General features: G+C 47.7%; 2 protein-coding genes across 7 annotated transcripts; one reads left to right on the top strand and one right to left on the bottom strand.

Annotated features, from left to right (window-relative positions):
- Positions 1 to 100: 100 nt before the first annotated feature.
- SMYD4 (SET and MYND domain containing 4) lies at positions 101 to 18,421 on the bottom strand. Of its 5 annotated transcripts, XM_054085364.1 has the most exons (11): positions 18,283 to 18,421; positions 18,068 to 18,215; positions 17,080 to 17,169; positions 15,466 to 16,618; positions 14,972 to 15,154; positions 14,520 to 14,686; positions 14,027 to 14,159; positions 13,476 to 13,592; positions 12,990 to 13,113; positions 12,087 to 12,293; positions 101 to 962 (listed from the first exon to the last, which is right to left on the bottom strand). In XM_054085364.1, exons 1-10 carry the CDS (start codon positions 18,411 to 18,413, stop codon positions 12,143 to 12,145), a joined length of 2,397 nt encoding a protein of 798 aa, XP_053941339.1. In that variant the 5' UTR covers positions 18,414 to 18,421; the 3' UTR covers positions 101 to 962; positions 12,087 to 12,142. The 5 variants fall into 5 exon arrangements, with proteins under 5 accessions (XP_053941339.1, XP_053941336.1, XP_053941338.1 ...); XM_054085361.1 differs by lacking the exons at positions 13,476 to 13,592; positions 14,027 to 14,159; positions 14,520 to 14,686; XM_054085363.1 differs by lacking the exons at positions 13,476 to 13,592; positions 14,027 to 14,159; positions 14,520 to 14,686 and having other exon boundaries at positions 101 to 959.
- On the top strand, positions 3,751 to 11,480 carry SERPINF1 (serpin family F member 1). Of its 2 annotated transcripts, none has more exons than XM_009560197.2 (8): positions 3,751 to 3,898; positions 6,563 to 6,648; positions 7,054 to 7,255; positions 7,335 to 7,490; positions 8,263 to 8,466; positions 9,219 to 9,361; positions 10,486 to 10,696; positions 11,076 to 11,480. In XM_009560197.2, exons 2-8 carry the CDS (start codon positions 6,571 to 6,573, stop codon positions 11,333 to 11,335), a joined length of 1,254 nt encoding a protein of 417 aa, XP_009558492.1. In that variant the 5' UTR covers positions 3,751 to 3,898; positions 6,563 to 6,570; the 3' UTR covers positions 11,336 to 11,480. The 2 variants fall into 2 exon arrangements, with proteins under 2 accessions (XP_009558492.1, XP_053941342.1); XM_054085367.1 differs by lacking the exon at positions 3,751 to 3,898 and adding an exon at positions 5,219 to 5,984.
- Positions 18,422 to 18,440: the final 19 nt, after the last annotated feature.

The following is an 18,440-nucleotide window of genomic DNA, read 5'->3' as shown; positions in this document are numbered from 1 at the left end:
GGAAAAAGGTGTGCAACTCAAATAACTGCAGAGATTGGGAGGATAAACGTCTGGATGGGATAGATGGAAAGATAAGAGGGGCTCTTCCAGAGGATCTGCTTTTTGCTACACCTCATCACAGAGAACAACAGGGACCGTAAGGTGAAATGGCTGCTCTGTAAAGACTGTTCAAGGACCAAGTCCAGTAAGCTTTGGGCATCTCAGCTGCAGAGCATACAGGGAACACTCACTAGGGCAGAGCTGGCTTTGTGAAACGGACATTATTCCTTGAATTAGGGTGAGTGCAGTGGCACAGGGACAGGAGAGTGCTTTGCCTGTGAGCGGCAGTGATAAGAAGGAATGTGCCAGTCCTTAACCTTTCTCTTGGGCAAAACCTGACCATTGCTGACATCTGCTAGGAGGTTCGAAGGTGCTGAGCTGGCACCTGCTGTCTGTGGTTTGTTCCTCTACTGCGATACCCACAGCACAATGCCACGGACGGTTGGGACAGGCAGGGGTAGATTTTGACACCTGTAGCTGAACATGACTGCTTTTGCCCTGTTTTGGCAAGAGGCAATGTCCCGTTACAGCTTCCTTTTTTTCTGAGATGGCCACAGCTCCCCTGGGTTCTTGTTCTGAGGTAGCCGTGCATGTCCGATATCAGCTACTATGAAAGAATCTCGTGAATGCTCCACACAACCAAATCATTCTACCACTTAAAAATATTAGTCTAACTCACCATAGCCTGCCACGCTGCAGCTATTTCTGTACCAAACAACTGCTGTCCATAGTAGATTCTGCTTCCGAACTCCCTTAGCTTCTGGGTAAAAAGGATGGTGCTCTGTTTTTGCAAAACAGCAGTTAGAGAGCACAAGGGCCATCCTTCTGGCAGTGTTTTCCTCACTCGGGAAGTCTGCCTTCCCTCAAAGGAAGGAGCAGAATGCTTCTGGAAGCCTCCGTCCTTGAATAGTCTGCACCATCTGCTGGAATAAGAGAAGGACTGACTCACTAACCACGAATTTCGGGGATGAAGGAGACTTTGGGGAATAAAAAGTCCTAGCTCAAACCTGCAATTACACATTTCTTACAGTCTAAAAGGGGAAGAACGGCTAAAGATAATGTCTACCCCTCTAACCGATGCGACGACATGTACTCTTCAAAATGAGAGTGTAATTATAGGGCCACGTAATTTTAACAAGTAAACCCACAAGAATCCAGCCATGCTACGAGGGCATAGCTCTAGCCCACAGGGAACATTTTAGCTCATTTATTTATATGGACTCATTCCTGACATTCAGAAATACCACCCCATGCCTTAGGTACGTCTTGCTTTGGCTACTGCAGCCTCAGCCCTAACCTCCTGAATCCCACCCTGTTGTGCTGCAGCCTGTGCAGAATCACAGAGCGGCTTCAATTGGAAGGGACCTCAAAGTCCATCCAGTTCCACCCGCTGCCATGGGCAGGGACACCTCCCACTGGATCAGGGGCTCCAAGCCCCATCCAACTTGGCCTTGAACACCTCCAAGGATGGCGCAGCCACCACTGCTCTGGGCAACCTGGGCCAGGACTTCTGCACCCTCATTGTGAAGAATTTCTTCCTAATGTCCAATCTAAATCTGCATTCTTCCAGTTTAAAGCCAGTCCCCCTCACTCCATGCCCTTCTAAAAAGTCCCTCCTCAGCTTTCCTGTAGGCCCTCTTCAGGTACTGGAAGGTCACTGATCTGAAGTGCAAGTCTTTATTTTTATGTCTCTGCCCTCCAGCTGCCCCTCTTCTACAAAGTCCACCCTCCCATTCTCAGTTTCCTGAACAGCTTGGTTCTCATTTCCCATTTTCTATCTCTCTGTCATTCCTCCTCCTCCAGGCTATTCCTGTCAAACTATTAATTTCATCCAATTTGACAGCACAGCAGCCTTCCACAACCTCTCAACAAATTATCAGTTACACCAACCTTAAGACTCTTTTTCACTCTGCCGAAGAGACAGTTTGTAAAATGCAAACTAACATTAATGTTTCTGGTCCAGAATTTCCCCTTTGCATTACTCAGCTTTCATTTTGACTGAGCTCTGTTCTGAAGACACGACTGGCACAAGGCATCTGCTCTACAGCTCATCTGCACCACTGGCTGAGAATATCAAATAAACCTCAATATCTTTAATATTAGATGTATTTTTTTTCCCTTACAAGAGCAAATTCATATGAGCATGGTCAAAACTTCCACAGCAGAGGTGAACACCATTCAGACAGCATCTTGAACCCAAACTAGAACACTAAAACATTTGTGTTGATGTAACACAGCTGATTTAAGCCCTTGCACCTCATCAGGTGAGTATAATGCATTGTTTCAGGGATGCCCTTCACCTGTAGGAACGAAGCTTGCTTTGGTCTGTAATAACATTCTATGCAACTGCCACGCTGATTTACTTGGGTTAAAAACAAACCTGTTTTCAAAGAGATGGGCTTTCATTTGAAGATACAGATGAGATGTAAAACCTTCCCTAGTGGTCCTTCCATAAAAAGATTTTAATACCACAAATAAGGTATCAAAGAGAGATGAAAAGCACCAGAAGATATCAGAGCCAACACCCTCATCCTTGGGCTGATGATAGAGGACTAACAAGTACAAACGTCTCTCTGCAGACAGCTTCTCACACAGCAAGCTGAGAAACAGTTGAAAGCAGAGCTGTTACTCTACTTGTTAGGAAGGGTCACCTTTGAAGCACTGACTCATCACAGGGCCGACCACCTGATCTGCTTTTCTGGCTTGCAAATACAGCAGCGAATGCTTCTCAAAACCCATCCCTTCCACTTTGCTGAGGGACTGGATGAGCTCAGTGCCAGCACGCGTGAGTAACTCCCCAGAACCTGCTAGCGGCAAGGAGATGTTTCATTGCAAACTGAAACTGGGGACACTGGCATTACTAACTACAATTTACTTTCAGCATTTCCAAGTAGGCAAACAGCTGCCCTGGATCAGGCTAGCTGGTCCAGTTAGCCCAGTATCCTCGCTCTCCCAGTAGCCAGTAACAAATGGCTGGGGAAAAAAAACCCCACGAATGACTAGGAACAAGGAAAACCAACTGCCCAGCTGCTGGGTCTGCCGTTACATTTGAGCTTTGTTAGCTTCAATGGAGCTGTGTTCCACTAATTTAGGTTGGGTATTTCCCCTAAGATCTACTCATCTCATCTTCTGCAGTATCTGGTTACAACGAGATTTAAAATTTCATTCTTATGAAAAATACGCTCTTGATTTCAACGCGCGCTGTTGGGCACTCTCTGAGTCTTCTACCACAAAAAACAATGAAACCCCTTCTCCAGATCATTTATCATTCTGTAAGTTCCTATAGTGTTCTGTTAATTAATCTTTTTTACCAAGAGTCTTTGGCTTTTTACTCTCTCTGATTTGGGCCAAAAACTTTTAAGTTAATCACGGTAACTTCTTGTTAACTAGTAACTATCACTGGATAGAGCCACTTGTGAACATCTTCCCCTTAACTGCTTTAAACAGTAACAGAATCCTGCTTCCACTTTACAAGTCTCCCCATTAAATCTTGGACATAAATCCATAAAAAAGTGCTGCATTAACGGTGCCTCCAAGACAGAATAAACCCCCGCATGCGACCCCCAGCAAAACTGCAGGCAGAGAGTGTTTCCCTCTCTGTCCTGTTCTTTACCTGCTGGACCGTCCTTATCACAAGGAGCAGATTGGTTTTGGAAGGCAGGGTTAAAAAATGAGAGCAATTCAGCGACAGCAGCAGAAAATGGGAGCAGAGCACTTTAAGAGAGCGCTGGGAAGCTGTAACCTGAAGCCTGCCGAAGGCTGGGCTGAGGGAAGCAGCAAAAAAGCAGATGTGGCTGCACCAAGCTCACACTGTCCCAAACTCGCACCGTCCAGACGCAGTGGCCAAGAGGAGCCCGAGGTAAGGGGCAGCTCATCCTGCTTACTGCCAGCACTGAGGGGAGCAGAGAGCAGGGGCTAAGGCTGGGGAGCAGTCAGAGGACCGGGGAAATGGGAAGACCTGTTCTTCAGCAGGTGTTAAGAGGTGGGATTCCCATAAAATGAGGGATCTCACCAAGGGTTGGGAGCCACCAGCATCCTTGGGCACCTCTTTGCCTCTGAATTGTGCTTGGGAAGCGGGGTAAGCTTGTGACCTTCCAGTATCCTGTGTTGCAGCTGGGAACATGCTTTTTCTTTGTGATGGTAATGATTTTGGTGATAACCTAATCTCCTAGAGTTAGTGGTTGCAAAACGCTACAGAAGGAGTTAGTGCTGTGGGGAGGAGCAATGACAGCAACTCGTGGGTGATGTTTCTTAGCACCCCTAAAATCAGAAGTATTATAAATGATGTGAGACTTGTGCCACTATAGATGGAAAGCAAACTATGTCCTTTGCACCTGCAGGCCTTCGCAAATAGACAACTCCCAACACAAAGCTCCTTCTCAGCTCGTTTCTCAAAGCTTTCTTCTTGTACCTTCCTGACTGTAACATCACATATTCGTTGCACACTGTTGCTTCTTTGCTCCTCTTTAAAGGCAGCCACAGATTTCAATATCATGCCTGAAATCATCCCACCTCTGCTCCAACTAAATTCTTTTCTCTGAGTTTTTGGCTGTGCGCTGAGAGACAGACAAATAGAATCCAGATGTTCAGGCCAATTCAAACGCAAAAGGCTTTGTCTTTCTAAAATGGAAATGGCTTTTTGGCAAAGTTTGGGAAATATGAAGCTAGTGACAGTACTGGCAAAAACAATACGATTCTGCAAAACCAATCTCCGCTCCCATGCTCCCCAGAGCTCAGTGTAGCTGGAAGCAGAGGTTGAGATGATTATATTTCAGAGAAAAGGTTATGCTCCATGGAAAACCTTCATCTCTAAACTAGACTGGGCCAAACCTCTTCCACTCAGCGTGCAAGAATATTGCTTGGTACTCATAAAGCCCTTGCTAAGACCTGTTTAAGTTAGACTCGCACAAGGCTTCTGTCATCTCTCTTTCCATGTGGTCCCCATTTGTTGTAAAGCTGCAACGATACGAGCAATCCCAACATCACACCCACTATCACACCCCCAAACACATTTGTTTGTTCCAGTGTAGTAAATCCTCTTGATACACCTCTTCTGCACCAAAATACAACCTTCTGCACCAGGCTGCCCAGAGCAGTGGTGGCTGCCCCAACCCTGGAGGCGTTCGAGGCCAGGTTGGATAGGGCTTGGAGCCCCTGATCCAGTGGGAGGTGTCCCTGCTGGAACTAGACAGGCTTTAGGGTCCCTTCCATCCAAAACCATTCTATGATTCTGATTCTATACTTCATCTCCATGACAGCTAGGAGAGCGGCAGGTCACGGGATGCAAATGCACAGGGAAATGAGGGCACACTTCTGTGTTACACTGTCTAAATATAGATGAAAACTTAAACCCTCCACTGTGACACCTTCTTCTCCCAGGCAGAACCACCTCCAGCAGAAAAGGGTTTTATCAGGAAAGGGAAACAGTGAACTGTCTTTCACTGAAGTAAAACCTCTGTCTGAACACACTAGGTCCTGAACTAGAGCTGTTGTAGCCACGTGGCTTTAAGTTGTATTTCTACCAGCAGGCATGTTTTCTTTACAGCTGAAGTTAATCTGAAACACATGTTCTTTCTTCAGCTTCACTGGGTGCCTGGATCACAGGGGTTAGTTAAATACAGCCCTCTTCCTTTAATTTCTGGGAATATATATAAACATTGCTTCAGACTGGCCTCGGTGGCATCTGCGCGCAGGGCCACGACACTTCTGCAGCAGCTCCTGTTTACCCACAGTGAAACTCTGGGTTACACACTGCCATTGTGACCAGACAGATCTGTCTGGAAGGGACACGCATGCCAGCACCAGAGTGATTAGAAGTGGATTCCATCGAAGGAAGAAGCTTAACAGCTTGGAGGAACTTGGTACTTTTCTCCCACTCCCATGAGAAATGTTGAATAAGCCAAGCTCTGTCTTTCACCTCTTCTCTAGATCTGCCCCAGCACTAGGTATCTACTCCTGGCTGCTTTTCTTACTGTCTTTTAAGAAAGCTCTTCTACTTTTACTTTATCAAATTGCAAATAAGAAGCAAAGGATTCGTACAGGCTGCACAGCGTTCCAGACACAAGAAACATGACTAACTACTGCCTGAAGCAGGTAATTGGCGTAGCAGGGCAGTAACCAGTTTGTCTTCTGCCCCATTCAACAAAATGTATTTGTGACCTTTTCTAAATGCTGAAGTACTGAATTTTGGAAGTCTGAAACTCCAAAGATATGATTTAATGCTTTTCTGGACCTTGGCACTCAGTAACTGCCATCATCAGCATGGTTTGGGCCACACACATCTGCTTTTGCGCTCAGGCACACCCTGATGTGTGCTTGCCCAGTGTCAAAGTCATTGGGGTCAGGCTGGCTGAACACTTTAAACTGCGAAAGAAGAAAACCCAGCTGAGATCAAGTGTGTGTTTCACAATCGGAAAGGACAAGCAGCATGTGTCATTGCAGCTTCTGTCACAACCAGGTACAGTAGTGGCAGAGATGTATTCGCTCGGTTGCTCAAACTACCTCGGTCATGTTCTTACTCTAGTTTCAGGCATGCAGATTCCAGTGGTTCTCCTTTTCCTGGGTCTCTTAACTGTCCCAAGCAGATCCCAGAACTCGGCTGCTGAGCAGGTGAGTAGAAGACAACAGCAGAGAGTGAGGGGCAAATACGTGGAACAGGTAATTTAATTTTAGAGTATCTTATGGAAGGATTAAGCACTACCCTCCTAAGTTACTAGGATTTTATTTAGCAACGTAATTAGACTAACTCCTGCTTTACCTAGATAAAACCACACTAGTTACATCAGGGGATGACTGGGAGGCAGGAATAGTGGATTCCAATCTAAGTGCTGCCTTCAGCTTTACTGGGATACTTTAAAGTAAAGTCACTGTTCCTACACTATCAACAAGATTAAGCCAGCATTTCTGTGGATCATAGGGGAGTATCTGTGGTTGCTTGCCTTTGAAACCTTTATCCCAGCTGCACCCGCCCTTGTAAACTGCAAGTCTAACCAAAGCGCTCCCTGTACCTGCTAGAACCCTGCCACTGCTGATGGAGCAAACGCTGGCGAGGCCGAAGAGGAAGATCCATTCTATAAGAGCCCTGTAAACAAGCTGGCAGCTGCAGTCTCCAACTTTGGCTATGACCTGTACCGTCAGCAATCCAGCCGCACAGCCACTGCCAACGTGCTACTGTCTCCGTTCAGCCTGGCTACTGCCCTTTCTGGTCTCTCGCTTGGTGAGTTCCTGTCCCTTTTCCTCATGCACTGCTAGGCTTGCCAGGCCTCCCCTCATACCATTGGCTTTGTCATCGGCAGGGGCCGGAGAACGAACAGAAGATGTGATTTCTCGCGCTCTCTTCTATGATCTACTTAACAAAGCTGAGGTTCACAACACTTACAAAGACCTACTGGCCAGCGTGACTGGACCAGAGAAGAGCATGAAAAGTGCCTCCCGTATCATCTTGGAGAAAAGTAAAAGCTCTTCTTCCCCTTTATCAAAATGTACCTAAATAGTTGCAGCAAGTAGAATGTACTGAGTAACAGCAGACTAACAGTCTTGGCTCTGACATACTGCTGAGCCAGGACACAGTGCATGGAATGCTGTTTCTGCTCCAGAAAAAGGCTGGAAAATTTGTGTGCACATAAATAAAAGACCAGACACGAGTGCACACAAAGACACTGGTGATAAAGCAGCTAACACGCCAAAGACATAGAAGAAACTTGCTGAGAATTTTGCCTTCGCTCTAGGTTTCCTGGCAGGTGTTGCTAGCTTCCAGGAATCACTAATCACATTTTCTACTTGTGACAGCATTCCGCCATCATCCTTTGTTTAATTCCTTGCAGAACTATTTGAAATGTCTGCTTTCAGCATGCAATGAATATCTGCTGGGAAAGCGAAGAGCTATCTTTTGGAACCTACTGGTTCCAGGAATCCAATAGATTGAGTAAGCTGTGCTCATAAAGTGAGCTGGAGAAAGAAGAAAGACTGATGTAGGAATAGCTGTGTCCAAACCTTTTGTTTTTATCTCCCCTCTTTACTTTTCAGGAGGGAGTTATCACATACACCAGCATGGGTGGCATTAGGATTTGGATCAGTTTCCTCCTTCTTCAAAGCAGGTTTCCGTGTACAGACAGCCACCGATGTTTTATGAGAGAACTCCTACCAGGCTTTGGATTGTAATTTGCAGCCTTGAGATTGTTTGGATAAGGGAGCTAGCTGCAATATTGATCTCTTTGTTCCCAGGACTGAGGGTGAAGCCTGGTTTTCACAGCCAGTTAGAGAAGTCCTACAAGATGCGTTTGAGGGCACTAAGCGGCAATACCCAATTAGACCTCCAAGAAATCAACAACTGGGTACGGCAGCAGACAAAGGGGAGGATTATGCGGTTTATGAAGGACATGCCCATGGATGTCAGTATTCTCCTTGCTGGGGCTGCTTTCTTCAAGGGTAAGAATGCTGTGTGCTGGGTCTATAATCCCACGTTAGAAGAGATGTGAGGGAACACTCCCTTCAGCAGAGCAAACAGGCTGCCAAGGAGACAAAGTGTAAGAAAGTGTTTGATAATGTTTAGTAAAGTAGAAAAAAATGCATGCTACCTGAACAGAAATAGTCCTTGAGTGAGAAATTATTACTCTTGGGAAGCTGAATCTTGTCCTGTCTGCAGCAAGAGACCGGAAAAGATAGTTTAAGCTCACAATACTTCATGGCAAGAGACAGAATGTTGCAATTCAGGGAAGGCTCAGCTACCCAGCCTTTCCCACTGCAGAGGGAATGGATGGAGATGCAGAGAGCTGTTCTAGAACATGCTATCAGGCAGTGTCCTGGAGAATTATTGCTTGGAGACAAGGAGCAAAATAAAGGGTGGGGAGAGAAAGCACTTCATATGCATTTACACAATTGTTACCCTCTAAAATAGTTTTGTAATTACATAAGTAGACATCAACTCCCCAATAGCTGCTCCACCCATACACTGGCTTCGTTTTTTATTTCCCATTTAGCCAATCCTCAGATGGAAAGGAGGACCCAAAGAGGCAGTAAATCAGTAGGTCCAATCTGTCTACTTCCATTTCTATAATCACTCAACTCTTACAGCACAAATATTGTATCTATAAAGCACAGGATTGCTCAGCCACAGTCACAATTCTGGTTTCATATGCTATTGTTCCAGAAAATCTTCCATTTTATCTTTTAAAAAATAGGGACATGGAAAACCAAGTTTGACACCAAGAAGACAGCCCTGAAGGACTTTTATCTGGATGAGGGCAGAACGGTGAAGGTGTCCATGATGTCAGACCCCAAAGCCATACTTCGATACGGTTTTGACTCGGAACTCAACTGCAAGGTCAGAGAGCAAATATTGCACAAGATGTCCTAAACTGACTGAGCAACAGGCTCAGCTACACTCACCAGTTAACCCATTCCAGAGGACAGCCTTGCTCTTCCCATCAGGCTACTTTTGCAACCCCTATTTTGAAAGGCAATACATTGATTCTTAGAATATCCTGCACCTACAATGGCTATGTGACAAGCACTCATAAAATCATAGAATCACAGGATGGTTTGGGTTGGAAGGAACCTTAAAACCCACCCAGTCTCAACCCCTGCCACAGGCAGGGATATCTCCCACTGGGTCAGCTTGCTCCAAGCCCCATCCAACCCAGCCTTGAACACCTCCAGGGATGGGGCAGCCACCATTTCTCTGGAAAACCCAGGCCATGGTCTCCCCACCCTCACAGCAAAACATTTCTTCCTAAGATCTCATCTCAATCTCCCCTCTTCAGCTGAAAACCGTCCCCCCTCATCCTCTCCCTGCACTTCCTGATCAAGAGCCCTTCCCCAGCTTTCCTGGAGACCCTTCCCGCACTGGAAGCTGCTCTAAGGTCTCTCTGGAAAACAACCCCAACTCTTTCAGTCTGTCCTCATGCAGGAGGTGCTCCAGCCCTTGGACCATCTCCATGACCTCCTCTGGACTTGCTCCAACAGATCTATGTCCTTCCTGTGCTGAGGGCTCCAGGTCTGAATGCAGGGCTCCAGTCCAGTATTTAAATAACGCACAGGTCCTGCTAACCTGTATCACTTGACCTTAAGTTGGGCAAGAAGGGCAGGGCACACTCCCCAACCTTTCCATCACTAGCTCTTCCAACAAATCTTTCACTGTTGCCTGAGCTCAAAGGTGTTCCTGCTGAGAATCCCTCAAAGCAATACTGCGGGTCATTACAGCATTCAACATGCACAAGAGAACACTTGACATGTAATAGCAGAAAGAGTATGGCTCAAGTATATGTAAGCCTGGGCACCAGAAGGATCGGGAAGCACCACATCCAATAAAAGCAAACAGGGAATAAGACAAAATGTTAACTGGAAAGGCTCACCAGGCGGTCTAGATTCAGGCTTGTGTCTGGTATGGGGTGGGTAAAACTGTTCATTATTGATGTGACCCTTTCTTATTTATAACTGGCCTTCCAGATCGCCCAGCTGCCACTGACAGAGGGAATCAGTGCCATGTTTTTCCTGCCTACGAAGGTGACTCAGAATATGACTTTGATTGAGGAAAGCCTTACTTCTGAGTTTGTCCACGATGTAGACAAGGAGCTGAAGACAGTTCACGCTGTGCTAAGCTTGCCCAAACTCAAGCTGAATTATGAAGAGGCCCTTGGCAACACTGTAAAGGAGACAAGTACGTACACCACACATCCTCTACAGACGGCCAGGGCTCAAAGCAGTGGGCAAGTGGCTTCCTGATCTAAGAAGAACGTGAAGCTGGTGGGTTGTTAGTTAGGTCCCACTGGCAGTCTGTGGAGGTTTCACCAGGAGCTAAACCACCTTGGTTCAGGACTCCTCAACTTATTGTTGATCTTCCCACCAAGCTCATACAATGTTTCTGAAACCGAGAGGGAGAAGCTCAGTACAAATAGACGTAAGCTGCTTCTCACCCTTACCCTCAGTAAGCTCTGCCAGAGCAGCCACGTGTCCTCCTGGATCACAGCATTAGCAGTACTGCTTCCTGACCTGCAGTCTCTACTTTTAGCTAATGGAATTGTCTTTCTCTCCTCCAGGGCTCCAATCACTTTTCACATCACCTGATTTTACCAAGATTTCTGCCAAACCAATTAAGCTTTCTCATGTGCAACACAAGGCAGTTCTGGAGCTTAGTGAAGATGGAGAAAGATCCACACCAAATCCTGTGGCGAATGCTGCTCGCCTGACTTTCCCCATAGAATATCATGTGGACAGGCCTTTCCTTCTTGTACTGCGAGAAGATACCACTGGAACCCTCCTCTTTATTGGCAAGATCCTGGATCCCAGGAGTGTTTAGATCCCTTCACAATAACCTGCAATGGTAGGGCCCAAATGGAATGGGTGGTATTGGGAGGAATACTGGCTCCCTGCTCTGCTGCTCAAAGACACAACTTGCAAATCTTATGCCTTCATGCTGCAATAAAAGAGCTTTTGCTATTAATCTCAGCAAGCCCCAGTCTTGTCCCTTGAAAGATTGTCTGGCATACATCAGAGGCCTTCACACTCCCATTTTCCCCAGATGAGCCTCAATGCAGTTCTGTGTCCTATATACAAGCATCATCTAGTGATTTCTCTATCCTGTCTTCCAGCCTGACACCAACTGTTCACACCGAATACCGAATCTCTCACCACCAACAGGTCTGTGCTAGTAGCCCTCCATGTTCTGCGCTGCCCCCTCTTATAGCTTTTAAGTTTGCAGTTCCCAGACTGCTGCCTCACCCATTCCAACCACTTATGTTTCACACTGGCAAGAAAAGTGCTTTATCACATTAGAAATAAAGGGTAGCGTGGTTTGGATGACTGCAAGTTTGTAAGCACACACAGGAGATTCACAGCTCTAGAAACACACACACATACAGAAGCATCTCAAACATTTGCTTCAAACCTTCGTGCAGAAATTAAACAGCAACTTTTCCCACCATACCACACACATCCCTCATGTTAGAATCAGTCATTTTATTTACAACAGTCTCACTAAAGAGCATTCAGATTTCATTCAAGTTGTTGTTACACATGCTTTTCCAGCTTGTACTACATGACTACCTTACCACATGAAACTTAGCTTTGATGAAACATCACACTGCAGCTTCCTTTGACAGGGAAATTAAGTCCTCTGAAGGACACTTCTGGGAAGCTCTAACAGACAGGCCTTCATCTCTCGTAGTTCCTGGATCTGAGTACTCTGAGGACCACAGTGCACTGACAAAATCTCCTCTGCTCTTCGAATCGTGCTCAGAGCTTCAGAAACTGCAAATCTGTAATAGGAAGAGAACAAGAACAGAGTATGTAAAATACTTAATTCAGCTCCTCGATCTGCACAACCTTTAACACCTCCCCAACAAAAACCTAAGCCTGTTAATGGGTGCAGATCCTACCCCCCTGCTGCCTTTTGGCACCAGGCAAATAACGTGCAAAGGGAGCATTGGAGGGAAAAGGGAATGGACAAAAACTTAAAACATTGAGTACCTGCCTGCTACTTCCTCATTGCAGCTCCCGCTAAAATTAATTCATTTCAAGGGAGGTGATGTGAGAAGATTTTCAGAAGCTGTCAAGGGATTTGCTTGCCAGGAGGGGGGCAAAATAGAACAAGAGGATTTTATTTCCCTCTTTGAAAAGATGTCAGCAAGATTATCCAACTGTGGTATAAACGCCAAGGGTGACTAGTTGTCAAAGTGAAACAACTTTGGACAGGGAATAAACGGATCCAGGAGAAGAAAAGAATAGACAGACAGAAAGCAGAGAAACCAATCCAGAGAGTCTTGAGATGTAAGTGAACCCCAATGTGGTTAATGAACTTGCACTTGAGTAAAGGCCTTTTGTACCTGTGCCAGACTGGCCAGGCTCCTGCAAGGTGCCGAGGGCCATGATACCCAACCCATTCTATGGTTCTGTATCATGTCAGACACATAAGAGTGGTGCATGGAAGGGACAGAGAATGAAAGCAAATTTACCCATTGAAGAGAATTTGTGCCAGCTTGAAAAGTTCATGACCTATTTCTACACTTGATGGCCCATGATGCAGTTCGACGATCTCAATACTCCTCTCCAGGTGTCTGGCTGCTTCCTGCCAGCTCCCTGATAGAAAAAACCAAAACCAAACCAAAAGAAATAAGTCATGAATAAACATCTGCTAGAGCCACTGTCACCTGAAGAATACGACAGCATTATGTGAAATGTGATGAACTCTGTGCATAGCACTCCTGGCAGGCTGCTGGCCTCAGAACCAGGAGACAGAATCTACAAGAACATGGGATCACATTGTTCACTGGCAGTTCACTGGCTGCTGGGAACATGGTTTGGGCTTATGTGGTCTTTCCGAGAACCCTGCTGTAAAAAATAGACAGAAGCAGTAGGAAAAAGGTGAAAGGGGTAGTCTGAGAAAAGGCCAGCCACGTTTAATTCAGAAAACTAAAGATAATGAGAAGACAATGCCATACCCAGAGTAGCGTAGACCTGTGCCAGATGATCCTCAATCTCTCCCATCAGCAAATGCTCTGGAGACAAGAAGTTGCCAGCATTCCTCTGACACTTCAGGAGCATTTTGACAGCCTGATCTATACAAAACAGGGTATAAAATTCATCCTACAGGCCAGTCTCCAGCTTTTCATGATCAACGAAATAAAATCAGTCCAATTTCATCCTTACATCTTACACAGCTAGATTTGGATTTGCTTAGGGGTCAACAGTGCCTTCATCTGCAACTCTGCTTATTCTAACGCAGTGCTGGCCCGACTGACTCGAGAAAAGCAAGGCCCGGGAATGCCTAACTCCAATACTACCCCGAGTTCTTCAAGTTACTATGGAACAACGTGTGACTTAGATTAACACCCGGATCAGAGGTATAAAAAACCCAAAGCTCAAGTCCCCAGGGAAGCCAGGCTGCTTGCCAGAAGACCCCAACCGCATAAGCAACAGTGCCATCTCATGGCCGGAACTACGTCTTCCTACTTGTTAGCTACTGACCTTAAAGTAGAAAGCTGAGCCTTACCAGCCTTCCTGTCTCTTAGCAGTTCTAATGCTTTCTTGATTTGTTGCTGAAGGTCCTGTAAACGGTGTAACAGGCTCTCTCTGCTGACGGAAACTGCACAAGCTTCATTTGAACAACAAAGAACGTCTTCTCCCTGTGGAAATCACCCGCGTGATCATTCCTGCTCATGTTCAACTCAAAGCTTGCTTTGCATCTCTGTTATCTATGTATCGTATTACAGAGATGCTAAACTGCTTCTCAGTTGCATTCATTAAACAAAGTGGCTTGCTTGTAAATTGCTATTAGCTTATTTGATTTTATGAGGAATTTCCAGGAATAGCTCTGATGAACAGAGAAAGCTGCTAAGAACAGCAACATAGTGTCTAGACTGTACATGGGCTTTTGCTTTCTGACTAGAGGTCACGGACTGAGGTTTTTAACTCATGACTTTCCCAGGGACTCAAACTTTACAGATCCCAATAAGGTTATACAATCATAACTATGGAAGAACTACCTGCAGTGAAGCCCGGCAGCTAGGACAGCAGAATGAGTTTCTCCTGGACACCACGCTTTTGACATCAGACTCTAACTCGTCGAGGCATGCCTGACAGCGACACTCGAAGAAATACTGACTGAGACACTGTTGTCTCTCAGCAACCTTCATTCTATGTTGGTGTGGCCCTGCAAACAGATGGCAAGGATAGAAATCCCTGAACAGATTCAGTCCGTAACATCAGACTAAATCTATCGTTGTTACAATTGAGACTAAATAAATCATCTTTCGGAGAGAACATAACCGGAGACGGAAAAACCTAACAGTGGGCTCAGTTGATCGAGGCTTATACATAAACAATGACTCTACAAACATTATACTGGGAATTACAATATTAATAGTAACCAGTTAGCATGCTGAGTAGAGGTGAAAGGATGTCTGTGCCTTAGGACAAACAGAGAGTTAATACTTACCGTAGCAGTGGAAAATCTCCTGGCCGCTTGGGATTGGCTGTGATGCTCTGACAGTGGCAGCTGTCCCATTAAATGACACGCTGATATTTGGACAGCATGAATGGTTCAGAAGGCTGAGGACAGGAAAGAAGGCTGTCGCCAGGCGCACAGGCTTCTTATTTACAACAGCACCATCTCCGGATTCTAAAGACAGAGGAAAATCAAGTAGGTTGAGAATGAATGCTCAGTAACCCACGCAACTTATGCAATGGGCACTGTGACCAATTGCACATAGAAGCAGACAGGCTGCTGGTACGTTGCTGCAACAAATAATAGCTAAATACCCTCTACACGTGCACCAGAGAACAGGCAAGCACAGGATGGGCCATTAAACTTTAAGCAAGCCATTTGCATCTGCACTGGGAGCTTTTCACAACAGGTAATTCACTCTCTCCACTTTATGCAAGCTAGATTAGCAAGGACAACAGGGAAGGGCTTACAGGTTTTTATCTTACCCAATTCCTGCATCACAGTGATTGCTTGTGCATTACATTGCAGCTGCAGCACATGCCTCAGCATTGCTTCTGCCATAATCATCAGCTCTGGAGACAGTTCATCAGATGTTTTCTCACGTGTCTTTTGTTTGGACTGCTTCTCAGATGATTCCCGATTCAAAACAGCAGCCTCGAGACCAGCTTCTTGCAGCTGTTTGCATATAGCTACGACACTCAGCATGCAAAGGAACTTATGTTCAGGGCTGTGCTTCTCAGCGTGTGGCAAAAGGTTGAACACAGCTTGGTAAGAATTCTGGTACTGACCACTGTCGTTACAACCTGGGATACCTCTGCTACCAGCTCTCATATCTGGGGACTCACCGAGATGTTTGCATCTCACCTCAGGGCTGCGAAGGTTCTCATCACCACTGTGGGACCATTCCACCAGCCTGCTAACCTCTGCAAATCCTGCTAGCAGGACAGTCCTCAAGGCAACGTGGCAGAAGACCCCTAATGTGAGAAGCAGTGCTCCCAGGGAGCACTCTGTCCGGTGGTACTGCTCCCATGCCACGTCTGCACAGTCCTGGCTGCAGTACTTCGCGTAACTGCACCCACGGCAAGGTACTGAAGCTAAGAGCTGCCTCAGACAACGGTGGCAATAAAGATCTGCATTAGTGACTCGAGTATCCAACGCTGTTTCACCACTGCCTGGCAGGAGAAGGCTCTCCCCTGCGCAGAGCACGCTTACAAAGGCCTCCTCTTTCACCAAGCTCTGTCCTGGCAGGATGTCCTGAGAGGCCACCAAGTGACGTCCTCTCTCAATATTAAATCTCAAACTCAAAGATGAAGATGCGCCTGAAATACTGTCATTCTCTTCCCAGATCTCCGACTGTCTTTGAATGCCACCGCATGCCTCTCGTGGTGGCTCTGGACAGGTCTCTCTCTCACGTATTTTAATCTTCAGTTGACTTGACTTTTTCAGCAGTGCTTGCTCTGTAGGACTAGCCATGGTCCCATCCATAGCGATTTTCTTCTCCAGCACACCGAGGATGTCTGCTGCATCCCGTAACCTCCCCAAACACAGCAGGCATTCAGCTTTCCGCAGCAAGACCTTGGGCAGCAGCCTGTCTGGATAGCCGTGACTTTCAGCCCTGGCAATATCTTCCAGGCAAACCTAGAAACAAGGACAAAGCCTTTCAAATGTACTTGAAAACCAGCTGAGACTTGCATTCTTTTATTCCTTTCAATATGCAGAATACTTTAATAAGTGTATGTTAATCAGCAAATTCCATGAGCGTAGCCAATCTGTCAGCCAAGCAAAGCCTCCTGACATAGAACAAGAGGGAAAACAGGAAATCTGCAGGAAGTTTAAGTAGTGATGGATGCTTTGAGCACTGCCTTGGGACCTACTGATTCTTATTCCAATAACCCAATAGTTGTTATTGCTGGGTCTGCAGGAGCACCCATCCAAACCCCGAGTGCAAATGTTATACAGTAACACCCTGGACGCTGCCTGGGCTCTTCCCGGCCTCAATCCCCAATCCTAACACACAGGAGGCCTCAGAGTGTGCAGAGGAGGCACCCAGGAGCTCAGGGAGGTGGGGTAGGTGGTCTGTGGGTTCCAGAACTGCTTACCTCAAAGTACCCAAGATGGAAGAGAGCAGCAGAGCGGTTGGCAAAGCAGATGGAGATCTCAGGGGTGCCGGGGAGCTCGTGGGATGCTGCCTGCAGAGATCAGAGAGCTGCTGCCACAGAAAGGAACCCTCTCGAGGGGCGTTGAGGGATCCCCCTCCCAGGGATCCCCTCTTGGCAGAAACCCCTCGGCCTGCCAGACCTCTCCCTGGGACCCCTCGCCCTAGCCTGCCAAGACCCTTTTCTTGGTCCCTCTCTCCTGCCCAGGATCCCCTCACCCTGGGCCCTCCAGACCCCACACCAGGACCTCTCCTCCACCTCAGGATGTCCCCCCTCTTTCCTTGGATCCCCCTTTCCCAGAATCCCCCTGCTCCCCAGGACACCCCTCTCCCCCGGTCTCCCCTCCCTAGGACCCTCTCCTCCTCTGCAGGATTCTCCTCCTCTACAGGATCCCACCCTCCACAGAATCCTTCCTTCTTCAGGGAAGCCCTCTTTCCCCAAACCAACCCCCCATCCCCACGATCCCTCGTCTCCCCACGTCCCCCCTTCCTGGGACCCTCTCCTCCTCCCCAGAATTCCATCCTCTCCAGGATCCTCCCTCTTTCAGGAAAGTCCTCTTTCCCAGAACTCCCCCCTCCTCAGGATCACCCCCTTCTTCAGGGAGGCTCTCTTTCCTTGGATCTCCCCCTACTCACGGGGTATTCCCCTTCACCACCCACGCCGGGACCCCTTCCTCCCTCAGGGAAGCTCTCTTTCCCGAGATTCCCCGTCCCCCTACGACTTACCCGAAATCCCCCTGTCTCCACGTACCTCTTCCTCCTCAGATCTTCCCCCCCCCCTCAAAAAAGGGCTCTTTCTCGGGATCCCTCCCTCTCCTCACGTACCCCCCAACGCCCCAGGATCCTCCCTCAGGGAAGCTCCCAACCCCTCAGGATCCCCCCCTGTCCCCATATTCCCTCTCCTCGCCTCTCAGGACCCCCTTTCCACACACCTGCGAGTACAGGGTGGCCGCAGCGCGGTACCGGCGGCGGCCGAAGAGCCGGTTCCCCTCCTCGCGGCAGCCCCGGGCGACCCGCGGATCCTTGCCCGCCGTTTCGCGCTGGCTCAGCCGCCACAGTGCCGCCCGCTCCGCCTCGGGCCTGCGAGACATGGCGTCAGCTCCACAACGCGCCCCCGTTCCCCACCCTTCCCTTCCCCGCCGCTCACCGGAGGAGCCCGCAGCCCAGGCGCACCGCGTCCTGCAGTGGTGCCGCCGCCAGCCGCTCCCGCTCCGCCGGCTCCAGCGCAGCCCAGCCCCGCGCGGCGTGGAGCCGCCACTCCTCCACGGGCAGCGCCATTACTGCAATGGCGGCGTCCGGAGGCGC

This window comes from Cuculus canorus, chromosome 20, assembly GCF_017976375.1.
Source record: "Cuculus canorus isolate bCucCan1 chromosome 20, bCucCan1.pri, whole genome shotgun sequence".
Classification (NCBI taxonomy): domain Eukaryota; kingdom Metazoa; phylum Chordata; class Aves; order Cuculiformes; family Cuculidae; genus Cuculus; species Cuculus canorus.
This window is presented reverse-complemented; position numbering and strand designations above follow the sequence as displayed.

What these genes read in the sequence shown, in the direction of transcription:
- SERPINF1 (XM_054085367.1), top strand. Translation starts at nt 5,927, where the DNA reads ATGTTGAATAAGCCAAGCTCTGTCTTTCACCTCTTCTCTAGATCTGCC. An exon ending in TAGATCTGCCCCAGCACTAG is followed by an intron (nt 5,985 to 6,562) that starts GTATCTACTCCT and finishes TTCTTACTCTAG; the next exon opens with TTTCAGGCATGCAGATTCCA. An exon ending in CCTTTCTGGTCTCTCGCTTG is followed by an intron (nt 7,256 to 7,334) that starts GTGAGTTCCTGT and finishes TGTCATCGGCAG; the next exon opens with GGGCCGGAGAACGAACAGAA.
- SMYD4 (XM_054085364.1), bottom strand. Translation starts at nt 18,413, where the DNA reads ATGGCGCTGCCCGTGGAGGAGTGGCGGCTCCACGCCGCGCGGGGCTGG. An exon ending in CTGGGCTGCGGGCTCCTCCG is followed by an intron (nt 18,216 to 18,282) that starts GTGAGCGGCGGG and finishes CATGTCTCGCAG; the next exon opens with GCCCGAGGCGGAGCGGGCGG. An exon ending in ACAGGTCTACGCTACTCTGG is followed by an intron (nt 13,114 to 13,475) that starts GTATGGCATTGT and finishes TTTTTCTATCAG; the next exon opens with GGAGCTGGCAGGAAGCAGCC.